Raw genomic sequence first — 22222 nt, forward strand, 5'->3', positions numbered from 1 at the left:
TGAGAAGAAGGTTGGACTGACTTCTTTGTAATACTTAAAAGAGGGTTCCTCTATTTGGCTGAACATTTTGGAGGTTTTGAGATTTTGTGGGATGAGAAAAGCTTTGCAAAAAGCACATAGCTTAAATTGTGAATAAATGTATTCGAAGAGCTGATGTTAGTCGTGGGTGTTGGCCTAGTGGACAGCTTAATCATCCAGGATATTATTCGTGAGGTAGGTGAATCCAATGAAGGCATCCAAATCTTGAATAGGTAAACAACAACAAGTAAAACAATGAAGAATTAATCTAAGACAGATCCCCCTCAAAATAGATGGCAGTGCTTTCCCATAATTATTAAAAATCACAATTCAAAGTATCTTATTTGTGCTTTTGTCTCAGATTCTCTCCCCTACCCTTCTCTACATTCCCCAAGATGGATCTGTGTTTACAAATCAGTTGGTGGGCGGTGAGGGGGTAAGGACAATCGACTCATCTAGAGTTTGAAAATACCTTGTTTTGGTGTTTTAATTGAAAAATGTCTTTTTTCGGCATTTGTATTGGCCCTGGTCCCAAATATCCCTAGATCTTTACGATTTTTTTTGTTTTACTATTTCCCCCGTTGCTTCCTGATTATTTTTTTTAAATTTAAAGTTATTACCCCCCCCCCCCCCCCCCGCCTCCTGAAATGAACACAGTGCACAAACCTGTCCTGTATATTAAAGTGAATTTAATGTGAGTTTTTTTGCGTTATAATTTCAGAAATATGTAACAATTTTATAACTCATCAATAGTTTTTACAAAAAAAATTAAAACTAGCTTAAGGAAATAAGTAATTTTGATATTCAGAAAACGAGAATTATCCTATATGCAATCTTGTAAATTGCTTTGAAGTTGAAAATGATACAGTTTTTTATAAGCATGTCAGCCCATAAAGTGGAAAATTCTTATAAAACCTATGAGCTCATTCAGACTGACTGCACATTTTCAGAGACTGAATCATCAGAAAGTGACAGTGAAATTTGTCTAAACCTTAAATGAATATTTTGTTTCTATATCCTAGAGCTGTCCTCAGCAAAGCATATATAAAAATATAAAATAAGACATATAAAAATAGATATAAAACATAAAAAGAAACATATAATAACAAATAAAAGTACATAAACATATAATAATATAAAAATACATATACATAAACATTTAATAATAAATAAAAATACATATATATATATAAACATTTAACAAATAAAAATACATAAACATATAATAACATATAAAAATGAAATAAAATGCCTGATCATTGAAACTAAAAGTAAAAACAGTCTTAGAATCATTCCTTCAACGAAGTTCAACCAGGACTGAAGAAAACAACACGAAACAAGGCATTGCATTCAAACAATCAAACAATTGATACAAAACAATCAAGAGCATGTTTTTAATTTTATATTATAATAATTTATTAATATTATAATAATTATTAATTTATATACCATAATTTTATTTTAATTTTAATATTTTCATTTTTTGGCTGCCGGCCTAAAAGGTCTCTTTGGCTCACCTTCATTGGTATTAGCTATTGGTTTGGAATTAATTTGTTAAATCATTTTTAATTAAATTTGCGTATAATGTGTTGAGTGAATACTCATCCGAGTCCCAATTTAAATAATTATTATTATTTAGCTTAAGTTAAATTTCTATTGGCTCCCGAACCACGTGTTTAATACTCAAATCATTTCTAGTGAGGGAGACATTTTCAATAAGTATTGTTTGGATAGTTTTCAAAATATGGCGGCTTAGAGCAGAATCAAAAGAACTGTTAAAATTTTAAGCCTTATTTTGTCATCTGTATTTTGTTGCAGATATTTTTTTTAATTTTGGTGAGTTCCACCCACCTAATAACTGCCGCAGTCACATGGTATTTGATACACCCCTCTTTGACGACTAACTGGGGTCTTATCTTTACCAGCGATTCGGAAATTCATCATGTTTGAATTACTAGTAAAAACTGTATACAACAATATTTTGGTGGAAACCTATGATAGAAAGAATGTCACTGTTGTAGATTGATTCTTTTTTTTTAGCATCAGGTATTAAACTAACTTCTTTTTTGAAGGTGGAAAAAGCAGATGAATCAGATGTCCTGTGCTCGTTGGTGGATGTTGGTGATTTTGAACCATTGAACTTGAAGGACCTCTACTGTCTACCAAAAGAATACACAGAATTGCCATTCCAGGTCTGTTCCGTTTTTTTTTGTTTTTTTTTTTGAAATTTGAACCAGTTTATAACTGAGTAAACGGCTCTCAGAAATATTTTAGTAAAACTCTTCGCTATTTTTATGTTATATTTGCGTTTACGTAATGATTGGGTATAATTATTATTGCAATATAATTACAAAGGTTTAGTCGGTCCCATAAGGATGGATATTTCTCGATTTAGCCCGATTAGAGTCCCCTTTTTTTTTTTTTTTTTAACCAGTTTATAACTGAGTAAACGGCTCTCAGAAATATTTTAATAAAACTCTTCGCTATTTTTATGTTATTAATTAAAAAAAAACTTTCCGAAAAATCAGTTTTTCAAAGAGAAGTAAAGCCATTTTAAACTTAAGCTCGGAAGAATCAAATACCTGTTAAAATTCAAACTCAAAACGACCAGAAATTACTATTAAAGAATAAATGAAACCAAAAACGAACCGAAATTAAATAAACAATTATAGAAAAAAAACATACAACAAGTAATAATATAAATGAATAAATAGATCTTAAAGCGAGTAATGCTTAGATTGAATATGAAAATCAAGCTTGCGCTTTACTGAAAACCAATTTTATTACAAATATTTTCTTTGTACTTAATATTGAAAATAAACATTAGAATTATAGTAAAATTTTGAACTGATGAGCTTTCAGCAACTAATATCATTGTACATCAAATATTCAGTCTAATTTATTAGTTCTTTCTAAAGTTGTTCAAGTCGAATGTAGTTTCGCCACAAACAAGAGTTTGGATACTGCCCCCTTCCTTAACTGTAAATAAAAGCAAAAGCCTACTGCGTCATTGGCGCTTAACTGAAAACGAATTATATTACAAGTATTTTCTTTTCCAGTTCTTACAGCATTGAAAATTAAAATAAAATTAGTGTTAAATAAATTCTTGAACTGATGGATCTTTCAACAATTAATATCATTATACATCAAATATTCAATTTGAAGTTGTTTATACTTACCAAGACTGTTCAAGACGCATATAGTTTTCAGTAAAGCGCCAATGACGCAATGGGTTTTAGACTTTTACAGTGAGAGAAGGAGGTGATACCCAAACTCTTGTTTGTAGTGATTTTTGTTCGTTTCAAGCTTGATTTGCATATTCAATTTTAAGGTTAACTCGTTTTAAGACTTATCTATTTATTTACATGAGTACCTATTTTATGTTTGTTTGCATTGAGTGTGTATTTAATTTCTTTCGTATTGAGTTTCATTTATACTTCAATAGCAATTTTTTTTTTTTCGTTTTAACCTTGATTTTCATATTCAATCTAAGCATTAATCGCTTTACGATCTATTTTTTCATTTGTATTATTACTTGTTGTATGTTTTTTGCTATGATTTTTTATTTAATTTCTGTTTGTTTTGGGTTATATTTATTCTTTAATAGTAATTTCTGGTCGTTTTGAGTTTGAATTTCAACAGGTATTTTTATCTGCAGAGCTTAAGTTTAAAATGGCCTTTACTTTTCTTTGAAAAAACTATTTTTCGGAGTTTTTTTTAAATTAATTTTTGTTCGTTTTGGATTGCAAAAAGTTTCAAGTTTTTAAAAATTCCTTATTTCAAAATCAAACTTAAAAAAAAAATCAAATGTTCATCAAAGTATCAAAACTGGTATCAAAGTGTAAAAATAGGTTTGTATCAACCTCGGAGTTTTTACTGATGTTAGAACTATCTTTAACAAAATGACGATCTCAAAATTTTTATCTGATGCGTCGGGGAAAAAAGGGCTTGGGGGCTAATTGCCCTTCGGTCTCTTGTGATTCTTTAAAAATGAACTATAAGTTTCTGTTTTCAACCAAATGATCCCTCTCTGAAGTTTATGCGACGACCCCTTCTATATGAAGTGCCTCTGGGGGAAAAAAATAAATGGAGTGTGGGGGGAGGCTAGCTGCCATCCGATCACTTTTTACTGTTAAAAAATGAATTACAACTTTCAATTTCCAATCAAATGAGCCCTCTATGAAGTTTATACGAGCATCCTACCCCCGGGTCCTGGGGGATTGTGTTGACACCGGAGTTTTCGTTATCTAATTTTTGAACAATTTCTAAAAACTGGCTATCTCAAAATTTGTAGCGGATTGGTTTGGGGAAAAAAGGGCATGGGGAGGGGGCTAATTGCCCTTAAATCTCTTGACTCTTAAAAAGTGAACTAGAACTTTCAATTTCCAATCAAATAATTTCTCTATGAAGTTTATAAGAGCTTCCCTTTCATAAGAACCGTACATGCGTTTAGGGCATTAGAATGCCTTCCCCCGGGCCCTGGAGGGTTGTATTGACACCGAAGTTCTTCTTATCTGACCTTTGAACTATTTATTTTTAACAAAATGTCAAAATCTCAAAAATTTTTCATCAAATGGGTTTGGAAAAAGAAGGCGTGGGGGGGGGGAGCTATTTGCCCTCGGATCTCTTTTGACTATTAAAAAGTGAACTCGAACTTTAAATTTCTCATCAGATTAGCCCTCTCTGAAGTTTATACGAAAATCCCTTTCATAAGAACAATATATGCCCCAGGACATAACTTACAACGCCTGCCCCCGGGCCCTGGGGGTTTTGTCGACACCTGAGTTTTTGTTATCTGACTTTTGAACATTTTTTAACTTAATGGCTATCTCAAAATTTTTATCGGATGCATTCGGAAAAAAGAGGCGTGAGGGGGGGGGGGCTAGTTGCCCTCCAATCTCTTTTGACTCTCAAAAATTGAACTAGAACTTTCAATCTCCAATCAAATGAGCTCTCTCTGAAGATTCTACGAGCATCCCCTCCATAAGAACTATATATTCCCCCAGGGCATAACTTACAACGCCTGCCCTCGGGCCCTTGGGGCTGTGTCGACCCTGGAGTTTTCTTTATATGGTCTTTGAAATATTTTAAAAAAAAATGGTTGTTTCAAAATTCTTATCAGATGGTTTTGAGAAAAAAGGGCATGGAGGGGGGATAGGTGCCCTCCAATGTCTTTTAACTCTTAAAACGCGAACTAGAACTTTTAATTTTCAATCAAAAGAGCCCACTTTGTAGTTTGTACGTGCATCCCTTCCATTAGAACCATATATGCCCCCAGGGCATAACTTATAACGCCTGTCCCTAGGTCCTGGGAGGTTGTATTGACACCGGAGTTTTTGTTATATGATATTTGCAACTATTTTTAAAAAAATCGCTATCTGAAAATTTTTGTCGGATGCATTTGACAAAAAAGGGCGTGGAGGAGGGGCTCGTTACCTTCTAATAACTTTTTACGCTTAAATAGTGAACTAGAACTTTCAATTTTCGATCAAATGAGCCCTCTCTGAAATTTATACGAGCATTCCTTCCATAAGAACCATATATGCCCTCAGGGCATAACTTATAGCCCTTGCCCTGAAGACTGTGGGAGTGTGTCCTGCTCAAAGATATAATTTCCAGAACTTACAACTACGTTGAACAAAATGGTTATCTCAAAATTTAGATTGGATGTGTTTGGGGAACTGGTGGGCGTGGAAGGGGTGTTAGTTGCCTTCCAGTCACTTTCGACCATTAAAAAAGACACTTGTCATTTAAATTTCCAATCGAATGAGCCCTTTTTGAAGTTGTTGCGACAACGCTTTCTATAAAACCTGATATGCCCCCAGGGCATAACTTACAACCCTCGCCCTGAGGGCTGTGGGAGGAGTGTCCTTCTCAAAAACATGATTTCTATCTGGAATTAACTACGTAGAACAAAATGGCTATCTTAAAATTTTGATTGGATGTGTTTGGGGAAGTGGTAGGCGTGGAAGGGGTGTTAGTTGTCTTCCAATCAGTTTTGACCCTTAAAACGGGCACTAGAACTCTCGATTTCCAATCGTGTGAGGCCACTTTGAAGTTTCTACGACGACCCCTTCCATATAAAGGTCCTCTGGGAAAAAAATAATGAAACATTGGAGCCGTATGGGCTTTACTATAGGCAACGCTGTAGCATTGCCTCTGATATTTGCGTTCATATAATGATTGGGTATAAAGAAGAGAGACCTCTGAATGCACAAAGCAAAGTTAAATAAATCCAAATAATCAGCTTTTTTGAAAAAGCAACTTTGATTGGATTCCACGGATATTAAAATACATTTAAGCGCAGCCGCAGAGAGGGAAAGATCTTTTCCCCAATATCAGCTGAAACAAAAATTGCATCCATATTATCGAAATAGGGTGCCCAACGCCGCATCTTGTCACATTATAAACCCCCGCGCATCCCATTCAGGGATCTTACCTAAATGGGAAGACATCATCGCTGCAACACCGCTTCAGGGCGAGTGATTAGACTTCATCGACACCATCTGCGCGACCAATAGTTCTAGAGGAACTAAGGTTTAAGGTAAGGTCTTATCCCCAAGATCAATCTTCTGATTCCGTACCCTTCTAAGGGTCAGACTACTGTGCCCAACTGTGTTCAATCTTGACCATTCTCCAGTGATTCCGACTTCGGTATTCTTTTGCTTTGGTGGAAAAAAAATTTAAGAGAAAGGGTTTTGGCAGAAGGGAAGTAAGGGTTTTGACAGGGGTTGTTCCAATCCTAACTCTGAGATACTCGGAGTAAGTCGACCTTTTTTAGAAGCCTAAAGCTTGAACTCGGTTGTTAAGATTTAAAACCCATGGGGTGATGAAGTTGTAGAGTTTAGTTGACTCCTACCAACTCTTTTATTTAGGAGAGTTACTTAGAGCACTCAGTCTAAAAAATGGTTTGAGCATTCAATTGGAGGATGTAATTGTTTGATATTACTAATTAAAAAAACTTTCCGAAAAAAAAGTTTTTCAAAGAAAAGTAAAGGCTATTTTAAACTTAAGCTCAGGAGATATGAATACCTGTTAAAATTCAAACTCAAAACGACCAGAAATTACAATTAAAGAATAAATGAAACCCAAAACGAACAGAAATTAAATAAATAATCTTAGCAAAAAACATAAAACAAGTAATAGTATAAATGAATAAATAGATATTAAATCGAGTAATTATTAGATTTAATATTAACATCAAGCTGAAAGCGAAAAAAAAATAGTTTTCTATTAAAGTACAAATGAAGCTTGAAACGAACCGAAATGAAATAAACAAACAATGCAAACGAACATACAATATATATTAATGTAAATGAATAAATAAATCTTGAAACGAGTGAAACTTAAATTGAATATGCAAATCAAGTTTGAATCGAATAAAAATAACTACAAATAAGAGTTTGGGTATCGCCTCACTGCAGAAGCCTAAAACCTACTGCGTCATTGGCGCCTTACTGAAAACTATATGAGTCTTGAACAGTCTTGGAAAGTATAAACAAACTCAAATTGAATAATAGATATATAATGATATTAATTGTTAAAAGATCCATCAGTTCAAGATTTGTTTTCACTGTAATTTTTATTTTCATTTTCAATGCTGTAAGAATTGGAAAATAATAAATTTGTAATATAAGGGTAATTCGTTTTCAGTGAACCGCTAATGACGCAGAAGGCTTTAGGTTTTTACAGTTAAAGAAGGGGGCGGTATCCAGATTTTGCTTGTCGTGAAACTATATTTGTCTTGACCAATCTTGGAAAGAACTAATAAATTTAACTGAATATTTGATGTATAATGATATTAATTGCTGAAAGCTCATCAGTTCAAAATTTTACTCTAATTTTAATATTTATTTTCAATATTAAGTACAAAAGAAACATTTGTAATATAATTCGTTTCCTCCTCAAAAAAAATATTTTCTATGTGAAAATCAACTACGCTGAACAAAATGGCAATCTCAAAATTTGATTGGATGTGTTTGGGGGAATGATGGGCGTGGGGGGGGGCTAGTTGCCCTCCAATCACTTTCGACTATGAAAAATGGCACTAGTCCTTCGAATTTACAATCGAATGAGCCTTTTTTGAAGTTTCTACGACAACGCCTTCTACAAAAACCTCATATGCCCCCAGGGCATAACTTAAAACCCTTGCCCTGCGGGTTTTGGAGGGCTGTCCTACTCAAAAATATATTTTCGATGTGAAAATCAACTTCGCTGAACAAAATGGCTATCTAAAAGTTTTGATTGGATGAGTGTGGGTGAAGGATGGGCGTGGGGGGGGGGGGCTAGTTGCCCTTCCAACCCTTTAGAATATTTAAAAGGGCACTAGCCCTTTGAATTTACAATCGAATGAGCCTTTCTTGAAGTTTCTACGACAACGCCTTCTACAAAAACCTCATATGCCCCCAGGGCATAACTTAAAACCCTTGCCCTGCGGGTTTTGGAGGGTTGTCCTACTCAAAACATATTTTCGATGTGAAAATCAACTACGTTGAACAAAATGGCTATCTCAAAATTTTGATTGGATGTGTTTGGGGAAATGATGGGCGTGGGGGGCTAGTTGCCCTCCAATCACTTTAGACTATTAAAAAGGGAACTAGCCCTATGAATTTCCAATCAATTGAGCCTTTTTTAAAGTTTCTACGACATTTTTTTCTATGAAAACCTTATATGCCCCCAGGACATAACTTAAACCCGTGCCCCAAGGTCTCTGGGGGAGTGTCCTTCTCAAAACATGTTTTAGTTATGGAAATAAACTACGCTGAACAAAATGTATGTCTCAAAATTTCGATTGTGTTTGTTTGGGGGAATGATGGGAGGGGGGGCTAGTTGCCCTCCAATCACTTTCGACTATTAAAAAGGGCACTAGAACTCTCGATTTCCAATTGAATGAGCCCCTTTGAAGTTTCTACGACGACCCCTTCCATATGAAGTGCCTCTGGGAAAAAAAAAACAATAATAAAACATTGGAGCCGTATGGCCTTTACTATAGGCAACGCTACAGCGTTGTCTCTGATATATGACATACGTAGTGAATTTGCTGGTATATACTAATAGGACCTTGGGACCGAGCTTAGATCGACGGAAAGACAGACAGTTTTTTTTTTATCTTTTTTCCAAAACCACTTTAATTTAATTTTGTTTGATTCGCTGTAGAAAATAAAACCACTAGAGTATTGGACCCCTGGCCATTTGTGACGTCATTCATATGAAAACTGTTTATTCAAAATTGGTTGAAAACTAATTTCCCCGAAATCGTGACCTGTCTAGATCGTTTTTTTTACGACAGAAAACGAACAATTATCTTATTACGAACAATCTTGTTGAACAAACAATAATCACTGCGAAGCTCTGTCCCATGATATTCAAATTATTATTGCAATATTTCTGCCGCAGTGTAACATTTAATGCTAAGCAATTGAGAATTGCGTTTTGAAACTACTCCTAGTATTTTCATGGTTTTGAACCTTCAGGGATCTCTAATTTCAGTCAGCACATGATATATGAAAAATAAAAAAAAAGCTGGGCGGGGGGGTCCAAGAAATTTTAAATGGCTACCCCCAATGTATTGTTTTGGTCCAAAAAAGTTCTGGAAAACGCACCTAGGAAAGCTCTACAGATCTATGACCGAAGCAAGTTGTAGAAAACTGCTCAAGAGACATTTAGACTAAAATAATTGAAAAATGTTTGACTTATTTCAAACTGAAATTCATGCTGTGAGGGCTAAAATGGACCGATGGAAAACAAAAGAACTAGTGTTTGTACTTGATTAGGCTCAATTACCGATGATGCTGTTACTACGCAACGTGCTATGTCTGTTCCATTTTACTTCAGTACGAAAAATTATATAAAAACGGGCCTACAGCTTATTGAGCCCAAAATGTTTCAAATATTTCCAGATATTTTGAACTAACTTACTTGTTCACTTAAGTCCCGGCAATCATCGTGGGACGTTTTGGTTTCACAGCTCCTTCCGAGTCATACGTAAGCGCTCCGCATATCGCTCTATCTAGTTCAGCGTGTGATAACGTGATAACGTTGTCGAAGTCCTCTGTGCATCCTTCTCTTAACCTGACTCGGGGATGATGGTCATGAAGGAATCCTTCAAGGATCCCTCCGTGTTTCGTTACCGATCCAACGCAATTTTGCTGCTTGATGTTGCTGAGATTGGTTTCAGTGGAATTTAGTATACTTCCATATCGGTTATGAGGTCAGTGTGATTCACGCAATGTGACGAAGGCATCTCGTCTCGAATGCTAAATTTTTTTCGTCTTCTGTTTTGAGTATCCCTGGTGTCACATCCATATATGATTATGGCGATGACTAGGCTGTGGTATAGTAATTGGGATTAAGGAAGTAACTGTTATCTGGCTGGTTCTAAAATATAGTTGAATTTATTTGCTCAACTTTTTCTGTAATGTTTTAGGCCATCCGGTGCCAGTTAAAGGGTCTGGAACTGTTTGCTGATGATCCTGTCGCCACACAACGTGTACAAGCCCCTGATGTTGTTGGACAGACGGCCATGGTTCACATAGAGGGAAGAAAAGTTGATCCATTGATTCAGAAAATGACTTTAGAAGTCACTATGTCGGTCACTGCCGCTTTAGACTCGGAAACGAGAAAGGAGTTCAATTTAAATGAAGTGACAAAGAAGAGCATTATTGATAGCACTAAAGGATATCATAAACTTCAGGTATATTTTAGTTTTGCTAATTTGCTTTTGGTAATGGATGCATACAAGTCCCTCAGTAAATTAAATTTCTATCAAGGGATATTAACGTCCAGGTCCGAACAAATATTAATTGATGGTGTCCTAACTTACACAAATTTGGCGTAAGGAAGAAACATAGTTGTCAGGTAACTGACGAATTTGTAGTTACAATAATCTAGCCATAACCGGTAAGGCATTTGGTCACGAAACGGTCTATCAGCTAGCATGGTCGTCACATTAGGCGTTTCCTCTGCCAAACCAGATTATATGGCAAATTTGTAATTCAGAGTTTTGCCCGGGTTCAGTCGGGTTTGTCAGTGGAAAAGACTGTAAGCTCATTGGTTACGTAATTGTTAATCGAAGACTGTCAGGATCGATCCAAGAACAATTGAATATGAAACTAGAGTCTAGAGTATGACGATGTAGAATATTTATGGAATAAATTTGGAGAATAGTTTGCGAAGTAGCCGAAGCTGCTTAGGGGGAGTAGTTAGGAAATCCAGCTGGGAATATTAGTTAAGACGCTTTTACCTGGGTAGAAGAGAGGAGGTATTTGTACAAGAGGTTTCAGGGTGATAGAGGTTTCAGAGGTTTCTTGCGAAACTGATAGGAAAGTAAGGACAGTAGAGATTTGACTGTGAATTAAGGGGATGTGATTGGGAGGCTATGGTTAAAACTGCCGAGGATCTGGGAGATGCAGCCAGGCGGCATAATAGTTAGATATTTTTGGCATATTCATAAATTGAGGGGAAGGAGTCAATTTATTCTAATATTTAGTTTATTGTCCTATTTAAAGTTAGATATCATTGAAAATGTTAAAGAGATATCGGTGGAACATCTTGAGAAAGTGATAAAATGTCATAAAGCTATAGGAAAAAGGGAAACAATTTGGAAATAAGAGGATCTACAGATTTTTCGAGGAGGAGCTACAGATAGCATTAAAGCGATTCTGAAATAATAAGGCCTTGGGAGTAGATATTGTGGTAAATGAATTTTAGAAATAGGATGGTTGTCAATTTAGGAATAAATTACTGGAGATTATGAATATTATTTTAGAAAAAGGGAGTAGCTAGTGACATAAAAAAAAACTATAGTTAAACCCCTTTATAAAAAAGATGTGAAGGGTGAGTAGAAATTACAGAGGCATTAGCTTGATTTCTGTATGAAGCCAATTCCCTAGGGTGATATACTTATTAAAATAAGATAAATTTTAAGAGAAGGTCAATGTGGTTTGAGAAAGAGTATGAGTGAAGATGAAAAGGTAATGTTGGGTAGCAAGAAAATCGATCAAGTGCGCAACTTTACTTACCTAGGTAGTATTATTATTAATGAAAGTGGGTGCCGTGAAGATGTTTTTTTCAAAATTTAAAAAAGTTCGGAAGAATTGGAAGATAAGTCTGTGAACCAAGATTATAATATTGGAAGCCGCAGTGATGACAGTGGTCGAATATGGTTCTGAAGCGTGGGTGGTCCGAGAAACTGAGGAAGGTTTGCTAGATGTTTTCCAGAGAAATTGCCTGCGGATTGTTTCGGGATACACGACTGACTGACCGTATCTCAAACAGTAGGCTGTATGAAAATTGTGGTTAAATCCCGCTTTCTAGAGCTATAATGAGAGAAAGGTCAAGTTGGTTTGGGCCCGTTCTGCGGATGAAGGATGACCGATTGCCAAAGATTGTCCTTTTCGGCCAACCGTCTTGGGCCAAACGAAAAGCAGGTCATCCTCTGTTGGGGTGGGAGGATGTCGCAAGGAAAAATTTAAGGGAAATAAAAATTTCTGGGAGGGTGTAAAAGAAGAAGGATTTGAATAGATTGGAATGGAGGAGGAGCGTGTGTTGCTGTGTTGGCCTCAGGCAGCTTGGTGCTGCAATGAGTTGTTAATAGCAATAGTAGTAAAAATTAAGCGAGAAAAACGGGTTTAATTTAAATTAAACAGTAACAAAAATAAAAAACAAACAACACATTAATTAATATAAAATCCGAATATTTCAACTCCACATCTGGGAGCCCTTTTCAACGGGAAAAAATATTTTCAAAGGGACAAATTTTTGCTATGGACTTTGTCCTAATAAAAACGGCAAAAGGCTACGAGAGCACATAGTATCAAACGGGAAGGTAAAACTCTTCATCTTAAACTAGGTTGATTCTTTGAGTATCCTGGATTAAATGTCAGCAAAATGAATGAACTTTGGATGTTTTCAGGGTTCAGAATGCAACAACAGGTTTGAAAATTAATGTTAAGAAGACTAAGTTGCTTTGACTAGGAATATATGAGGATGAAGGGTTGATTTGGGTAGCTTGTAGAGATCAAATGGGTAGCTTCTATTGCCTGGTTAGTATTATTAGTAAGAATGGCGTATGCAGTGAAGATGTAAAAAGAAAAAGTAGAATAACCAATGCCCAGTTTTTTTTTTTTTTTTTTTTTTTTTTTTTTTTTTTTTTGTAGTCGGAAAAAATTCGGAAGAATAGGAAGATAAGTGTGTGAACTAAGGTTAGAATATTAGGATCATGACTCTTAAAAGGCTGAAAAAGATTTGTTAAATTATTTCCAGAGGTTAAATTATTTAGAAAATAAAATTTCTAATTAGAAATGTTAAATTATTTCTAACGATACTTTTGGGTACTCTTTCGACTGAACGTATGTTAAAAAAACGTGGTTAAATGCCACTTTTTATCAATCAGACGTTGTAGACGGAATTCAAGCGGCATTATTTGGTCAGTTCTGCTTCACAGAATTGACTATCAGAACTTAGCTTAAAGCAGTAGTCTCAAAATTAATCTCTTTTCTGTAGCTTATTTTGGTATTTTTTTCGGAATTTCTTATCTACGTATAAAAATGTCTCGTACTGGCGAATATTCGGTTTGTCTCTGCTAAGATCAGAGTTGAAATATTCGCTTTTCTGGCCGCCAAGAGGTTAAGATACAGTAAATAAAATATTATTGTTTACGGATTGGTAAAAAAATACCATTGGGATTATTTTCTAGATAAATATCTTAGGGAGTTTTATTCTTCTCGAAAATGTTTTAGGGAAACTTTACATAGTGACGTTTTTTGGGCATTTTCGCTTGACGCAAATTGAATGTCAGAACCTAGCTTAAAGTGCTAGTTTCAATGGGGGGAGGGGGGTCTTTCCCGTTAGCTTTTTTACTGGAATTTATTAAGATATTATTTGAGTTTTTCGTTCGTTTTTGTATATTTAGGATAATGCAGTTGAACTGGCTGTTATTACTGGTGCTACAGAAGACAACGTCGTCTATTGTCATATGCCTGGTGTGATTAAGCGAATTGAGGCCTTTATGGAAACGTTTAAAAATGTCAAAGGTCTACCTACTGAATCCAACAATAACATTCGCGAAGATGAGTGCCTATTAGTCAATGATGAGGATAGATGGAAACGTGCTCGCTTTATTGCTAATTGTACCTATCCAACCCATGTACGTATAACATCTTGTCATTCTCTATCCTCTCTCTCTCTCTCTCTCTCTCTCTCTCCCCTCTCCTCTCCTCTCCTCTCTTCTCTCTCCTTCCTGCTCTTTTTAGTTAAAAACTCTCAATCTGAAATTGAAAAGTTTTTGTGTTAAAATTGAAAATTTTTTGTGAAAAATTGAAAACTAAAATTGAAACTCTCGGTTGTGATTCAACGATTGAACTATTTATCCTTGGTGAATCTGTGGAATACCTTCAATTAAAAGTTATTGATTTTCTCTCTCTCTCTCTCTCTATCTCTCTCTCTCTCTCTCTCTCTCTCTCTCTCTCTCTCTCTCTCTCTCTCTCTCTCCCCTCTCCTCTCTCCTCTCCTTCCTGCTCCCTTTGCTCGAAAATAATTTTACCAAAAATTTATTTTACAAAAATTTATCTGTGTACTATATTAGTGTAGGCCTATTCTTTAGTTATGTGAAATAGATACAATTGATTAAATTGATTAATTTATTAGTTCAATTAGTTGTTAATTAAATTAATGATTAAATTAATTTGATACTAATATAAGTTTGATTTGATTTTTTAAATACTAAGAAGAATGTTACGTATTCCTCCTTCAGCCACAAAAGAATCAAGTCACATTTTTAATGTCCTTTGTACTTCACTATTGTTAGAACTTTGCAGGCACTAAAAAGAGCAAATCTAGTGAGAGTCAACTCTTTATTATTGAACCCCTCTCCCCCCCCCCTCAAAAAAAAGTTTATTCAACTCATGAAAACATAACAGAAATGAAAGTAAACCAAATTTTGGGGTATTTTTTAAAGTTTTTTTGTCGCCCCTCCCCCCACACACACAAAAAAACGTACTTCAGTATTGCTATATTTTCGTAGGCACTAAAAACAGATAACCTGGTGAGAGTCAACACTTAATTATTGTCGTGTGAGTCAAGACAGTTGGAAAAGTATTTATGTCGTCCAAAATTAAAACAGTTTGTGCAACAAAAAGTTTCAATTAATTGCGTTTGCAGTTAAATCAATTTCGTTATATTTTAAAACTTAATGTAATCAAAACATATGCTGTATTTTAACAAAATATAAGCTATTTCTCTTTACTTAAAGCTTCATCTATCTTAACTGTCGTTATTTCGGCCTGTATAGTGACAAAAGGAGCTATATTCTTTTGTCACTGTCACTATATTCATTATCTTGTCTTGTCACTGAGTAAATTTCTTTTTATCTTGTCACTTCTAGGTGTAGGGTAGGTTAGGTGTTAAAATGATTTACATCCCCTTTTTTCATCTTTGTGCATTATTTTATGAAACTTATTATTTAAGTTGTTTTCTTATTTATGTATTCGAACTTGTTGATTTGGCCTTCTTGGTATTGGGATATTTTTGTAAGCTGTTCTGGAGCTTACAAAAAATACACACTTTGGCACATGTTGAAACCTTTGTTTGTGCAACAAAAAGTTTCAAGTAATTGCGTTTGCAGTTAAATCAATTGCGTTATATTTTGAAACTTAATGAAATTAAAGCATATTTTAATATAATATAAGCTATTTCTCTTTAGTTGAAGTTTCATCTATCTTAACTGTCGTTATTTCGGCCTGTATAGTGACAAAAGGAACTATATTCTTCTGTCACTGTCACTATATTTATTATCTTGTCTTGTCACTGAGTAAATTTCTTTTTATCTTGTCACTTCTCTTCATACTACATATTATCATTTTAGGGTAGGTTAGGTGTTAAAATGATTTACATCCCCTTTTTTCATCTTTGTGCATTATTTTATGAAACTTATTATTTAAGTTGTTTTCTTATTTATGTATTCGAACTTGTTGATTTGGCCTTCTTGGTATTGGGATATTTTTGTAAGCTGTTCTGGAGCTTACAAAAAATACACACTTTGGCCCATCTTGAATTACGGTGTAGGAAGGGGTAGAAAGTCTGATAATTCTTGTATTTCACTGCTAAATAATTGTGTAAATATAGAAAGCTGAGCTTTGAAAGTGTATAAAAGTCTGATAAACCTCGAATGATAGACTTAATACCTCCAGACTCTTGCCTTACTTAATTAGTCAAGTACGAGGGTTATTCAGAAAGTAGGGAACGTCTTTTTTTTTGTTTTTGTTTGTTTGTTTTGTTTTTTGTTGTTGTTTTTTGTTTGGGGGGTGGGGGTGTTTGTGTTTTGTTGGCGTTGGATCCTCGATGATGTAGAGAATTTTATTTTTTTTTATTTATTGTCGGGTGATAGGAGGGTCGCTGTTTCGTGTGGAATGTCGGTGAGTTGACTTCTTTTACTTATAGATTTATAAATTAGACATTGTTTAGTATTGTTTATGCCAAATTTTAATATTAGTTATTTATTCTGTGTCGTTTCCCAAATAACGGGCCATAGAGCCCTTTGGGATACTGTTTTTGTTATTGTTATTTATGGAAATAAATGGAACTTGAACTTGAGGTACAGGAAGAATATTTTATTATATCCATCTGAAAGTGTGACTAAAATGCTACTTTTCTACACAGTCACCAAAAAAATTAAGACACTTATCGAACCGGTGAACAAGCTTCGAAATTCCTTCGTCACAGAAATCCGCCATGTGTAATCTTGGCCATTCAGTGACGCACGCCCGGAGCTCGTCGTCGTCATCAAAACGCCGTGCTGCTAGCCAGGGAACAATTTAACACCAGTCGGTGGTAAGTCGGGACTGTAGGGTCGATGTGAGAAAATCTCCCATTTGAATGAGACAGTAAGTTCTGCAGTTCGATTTGCCGTGTGAGGTCGGGCATTGTGATGATAAAACAATATTTTTGATGATAACTTTCTTCGGCGCTTGTTTTGCTCTGCTCTTCTAAGCTTGCGCAATGTTTTGCAGTACCGAATCAGAACTGTTTGTCGCACCACACTCGAGACAGTCAATAAGCAGCACATCGTGCCTATCCCAAAAAAACAGTAGCAATAACCGTGCTTGCTGACAAGTGTTGCAAAATTTTTTTTTGGTGTTTTAGGGTACCTTGTGTGACCCCACTTAATAGACTGCACTTTTGTCTCGCAATTGACGTGCTTAACTCATGTTTCTTCACCCGTTACGACTCGATCCAGTAAACAATCACCATGTGTGTGGTAGGTGTCAAGAAATGTTAACGCTTCTCCAATTCGCTGACCTTTATGGATGTCTGTAAGCATTTTTGGCACCCATCTTGCACAAAATTTATGGTAGCCAAGCTTGTGAGTCACAATTTCAAACAATAAAGTCCGTGAAACTTGTGGGAAGAAAAGCGAAAGCTCCGTTATTGTGAAGCGACGGTTTTCACGAATCTTCCCATCAACTTTGGCGAGAAGATCGTCTGTCACAATGCTTGGGCTTTCACTTTTCTCGTCATCATACACGTTGGTTTGGCGATTTTTACACCGGATACACCATGTTCGCACTGAACTTTCAGTCATTACGTCATTGCCATATACTTCGCACAGTACCAGTATTACAAACCGCACTTCACAACTGGCGGGATTTGAAATTGCAGCGCACATTTTAAAATGAAATATTGGGCAAACGGACAGTGTGAAGGTGTTCTCGTTCTCACGGCTGGATGCTGAATGAAGCTACGAACACGTGCACACCAAAACATACGTGATCGCCGCGCGCCTAGCGGCGTCAGACGGAAACGCTCCCTACTTTCTGAATAGCCCTCGTATATTCTAGTACAGCGCATTCTAAAATGATTAGAATCAAATTTATCAATTTAACTCGAAAAAAGGCATTTACCAGTTGTTTCACTCGAAAAAAGGTATTTACCAGTTGTTTCACTCGAAAAAAGGTATTTACCAGTTGTTTCACTCAACGAGAACAAGTGCCCCTGTGACCTTACGTAAACTTTAACTTCAACATTTAGCCTTCTTGGTATTGAGATATTTTTGTAAGCTCGGACACCCAGGACATCTTTGCTACTGATGTGCTACTCATTATACTTGTTTAGAAAATTTTGTCTGTTTTGGCAACTGTTTTTTACCGTTAAAAACAAAATTACCTTAGCACGATCACATCATACTGCATATTATCGTTTTAGGTTAGGTGTTAAAATGAGTGATTTTTTTTTAATTAAAAAAAATACCTTGGCACATTTTGTTTTCATCCTGGCACATTTCTTCATATTACATGTTCCAATAAATAATGTTCCCATTATTTACTTATTTGTCTCTTCGAATTTTTGTTTTGGCTTAGTAGTGGGACGCTCTTGTAAGATGGGACACCCAGGGGTACCTTGCAAGTGATTTGCTACTCATTATCCTTATTTGGGACTTTTTACCTTGGCAATTTTTAGATATTTTTTTTAAACAAATCGTGTTTTTTTTTGTCCTGACACATTGCATCGTCCTACAGGTTAGGTTAGGTTTAGGTTAGGTGTTCAAATGTGTTAGATCTTTTTTTTCATGTTGGCACATTACTACTACTACTAACAACTCACTGCAGCACCAAGCCGCTTGAGTCCGACCCGTCTACGAACGCTCCTCTTTCATCCCAATCTATTTAAAGCCTCCCTGTTTACACCCTCTCAAGAAGGTCCCATTTCACTTAAACCTTTTCTTACAACATTTTCGTTTGGTCCTAGATGGTTTTTTGGCAATCTGCCAAAGGAAAATATTTGGCAATCTGCCATTATATAGTATTACATGCTGTTCGAATTGTTTACTTATTTTTCTCTTCTAAATTTTTGTTTTGGGATCGTAGTGAGACACACTTGTAAGCTGTGCTGCTCATTATTCTTATTAGTGACTTTGTTTCTTTAAGGAATAAAAATATTTCATTAATGATAATTATAATCTATAATATTGTAATTATAATATTATCTTATAGTGAATAATAGTAGTTTAATTAATACTTGATATTTATTTAATTATATTAAATCCTACCTAGTATTGGTCTCATTTTAGGTCCAAGTTCAGCTGATTGATTATGGGTCTCGTGTCATAATACCCAGGAAAAATGTTAGATCTTTAACAAAGATCATGCCCATTCTTTGTGAGATACCCAAGGTAAGTTTTTTTTTTTTTTTTTTTTTTGAAAAAAAAATCCGTTCTAAAAATTTGTGCTTAACATAAACCCTGGCTTTTGGTATTGTAAAGTGTGGGGTACTTCTCTGAAGAATTACTGTCTAATTAACAAATAAACAATATACGAATAAACAACAACAACATGTAATAAACAATATACGATACTAATAAACACTCATGAACAGTCTTTCTCTTCCTCGTAAGAGCATCTTCTTGATGTTGTGGAGAATCCGAGCTATAGTCAACTTGCACCGGCTGGCACAGTTGATTTGGAGATGGCTGCTGCACTCTCCAAACTCGCCGTCAATAGTTGGCTGGTAGAGGTTACTGGAACTCTCCAATGGCAGTTGATGTGGAGGTTATTTTTAAACTCTCCCAGCTCACCGTATATTATAGAAAAATGGAGGTTACTCGAACTCTCCAACGGTGCTCCTTTAACCACTCTAGTTATAGTCGGTTCCAAAGCTGAACTGTCCACAAGTTGTGTCTTCTGCCTCCACTTCTCTTCCAGGTTCCAAGTACAGGCATTTCGGTTCCACGACCCCCAAAGTAGCTTGTCATTGGCTGGTAGGTTGTGATTACGGTCAACTTCTACCTGGAAGAGAAATGAAGGCAGAAACAGGCAAATACAACTTTAAAACCCTAAAACAAACATACCAAAGATATAACTGAATACGCAAAATACACTGATATCTAACTTGCCTAGGCTAAGCAACAATCTTTACAGTACTGTGTATTTTAGTGAATCTACTGGATGTATTTATTAATTATAATTTGTTAGGAATGTTATGTTAATTTATTATGTATAGACTTATATTTATTTTATTTATAATTTAATGCTATTTTACATAAAACTTAATTTCATTTGTTTTAAATAAAATTTGTATAGATAATATGACCATTTTGTTAGTTATAAGAAAAAATCTATTCACCATAAATATTTATCTAAACACCCAATTTTATATCATTTGTTTTAGATTAGTTTTAAATAAACAGTATGACCTCTTTGTTAGTTATGAGTAAAAATTCATTCACCATAAAAATTAGTAAGGTGGAAATGCTCAAAATTAAGATAGACATTCGGCTATGTCTTTTATACTGAAGGAAATGTCATAGGTAATATGTCATAATGTCATGCAAAATGTCAAAATAATATATACCACCATTAAAAGTTTCCGTCTTCGTCTGCAATTGAAGCTAATTCTATTTTGAAGCTAATTTCGAAATTTAGCTTCCTGGATTATGCTGCTGGTATTGCTATCAAGTAATCACAGCAGCACGCTGTCTAGGCCAAGCATCGCTGTGCACGCCCCCCCCTCTTCATCCGGATCATCATTCTTTGCTACCTTCCATGAAATTCCCACATCCTTTATTTTTTTTTTCTTATGAAACTCCCTGCGTTAGTTGAAAGAGGTCGAGTAACGAGACCGAGTAACGGTTGGACTCGAAGAGGTAGAGCTTTTTATTCAAATTGTCTTGTTTCTTTGTACTATTGCCCCTCCCACTCTGGTTAGGCGCATTAAGTGCTATTATGTTTCAAAGAAAATATTTTCTAGATCACAGGTTTGTGTGAAAATGTTCACTGGAGGTAGGCCTTTGCTTGCTCATGCACATTTCTGAACTATTTTCCGTTTTATTCTGGTTTAGTGCCATATTTACCTTTGACTGTTAAGCCTTGTCCTGATTGACTTCATTCGTCCTGCCAGCAGTAAGGCAGGCTTCGACTGGACAGCCAATCATAGCCTTCAAAATTTTTGATGGCTTTCCAAACGTAACCGGCTGTCCAAAAATGATCCACCTACAAAAAGTGCTGCTGGCACGGTGAATGATATGACTTTCCAAAGCAAGTGTCTAAATATCCGAGCCGTAATTGAAATATTAATTTCTAATTTAAAAGAAGCAATCTAAGGAATTTAATTAATGTATTTAATTTATTGATAATCAACTTAATTAACTAATCTAATTAATTAATTAAATCCATTAGATTACTCATTATTGCTTTTAGCCAATTCTTCCGGGAAACATCTAGCATACCTTCCTCGACTTAAGAAAGTGCCCAAAGAGGCATAAATTAATTCGAAAACGTTGTACAGAGAATTTAATTAATTAAATTGACTAATTAAAGCAATTGATTACTAAGTAATTTAATTAATTAGAAAATCATTCTTAATCCGAGGCACACTTAAAAATAAACTTATAAATTCTTAAAAAAAATATATCTTTTAAAAATATTTAATATTGGTATATCTATTACTGTATCTAATATACTATTTAAAAATAGTAAAAAAGTGTGTATGTAATCCGGTTAACAAAAATTGTCCATAATCTATAATTATAATCTATAATCTATATAGATATATTCATTTAGAGTGTTTTTCAAGACTGCCCTGGTCGGCTCAAAAGGGGACTGGGGACCCCGCTTGCTGAGCTTGAATATGGTAGTACTGCGAATACCGCAAAGTGCAACGTCCTGATGCTTCAGGGTAGGAACTTGCGAAGGGCAGAGGGGGGCTTTAGTTCCTCTCCCCTTTAAACCCTAATTTTTCCGAATTCTTGTGATTTTCTTATTTAAATCATCAATTGTTTTTATTGTTATCACCTCCTCCACAAAAACACCTTTGTTTGTGGTTGTGTCAGAGGGTTGTCACCGCCTTTTCCGGGTCTAAGTATTATTTTTTTAATACCTTGCCAGAAGTTACCAGTACTCTAAATACTGTGCCAAATATACTAGGCTAAATAAGTGTTGGCTAACATGCGAAGCCCTGTGCTAACTTTTCAAAAACGATGAGGATCAAAAACGATGGGGTGCCTTCCAAATAAATATTTCGCTAATTGCCGGTCAGGGGGTGTCTTCCAAATTAATATTTCTCTAAAATGTTCTGATGAAAAGTTACAGCAATTTGAACTTTTCAAGTAAGCTAAAAGGTCAAAATCCACTAAAAATTCTTTAAGCGGTTGTAACTTCTGGCTGAATATTCCAGGGACTTTTTTGAACTTATTGTAATATATTTCTCTTTTAGA

At 35.2% G+C, this 22222-nt stretch overlaps 1 protein-coding gene across 1 annotated transcript in view; it reads left to right on the forward strand.

Annotated features, from left to right (window-relative positions):
- Positions 1–22222, forward strand: part of LOC148939255 (tudor domain-containing protein 7-like) — a 191575-nt gene that overhangs the window by 103339 nt on the left and 66014 nt on the right. Inside the window, exons 9-12 of the mRNA XM_089106653.1 lie at positions 2091–2210; positions 10445–10711; positions 13931–14164; positions 19082–19183. Coding sequence (XP_088962779.1) covers positions 2091–2210; positions 10445–10711; positions 13931–14164; positions 19082–19183 — 723 coding nt within the window. The remainder of the gene's footprint in view (positions 1–2090; positions 2211–10444; positions 10712–13930; positions 14165–19081; positions 19184–22222) is intronic.

This window comes from Artemia sp. Qi Xiang Cuo, chromosome 21, assembly GCF_049724085.1.
Source record: "Artemia sp. Qi Xiang Cuo chromosome 21, ASM4972408v1, whole genome shotgun sequence".
In the NCBI taxonomy this organism is placed as follows: Eukaryota; Metazoa; Arthropoda; class Branchiopoda; order Anostraca; family Artemiidae; genus Artemia; species Artemia sp. Qi Xiang Cuo.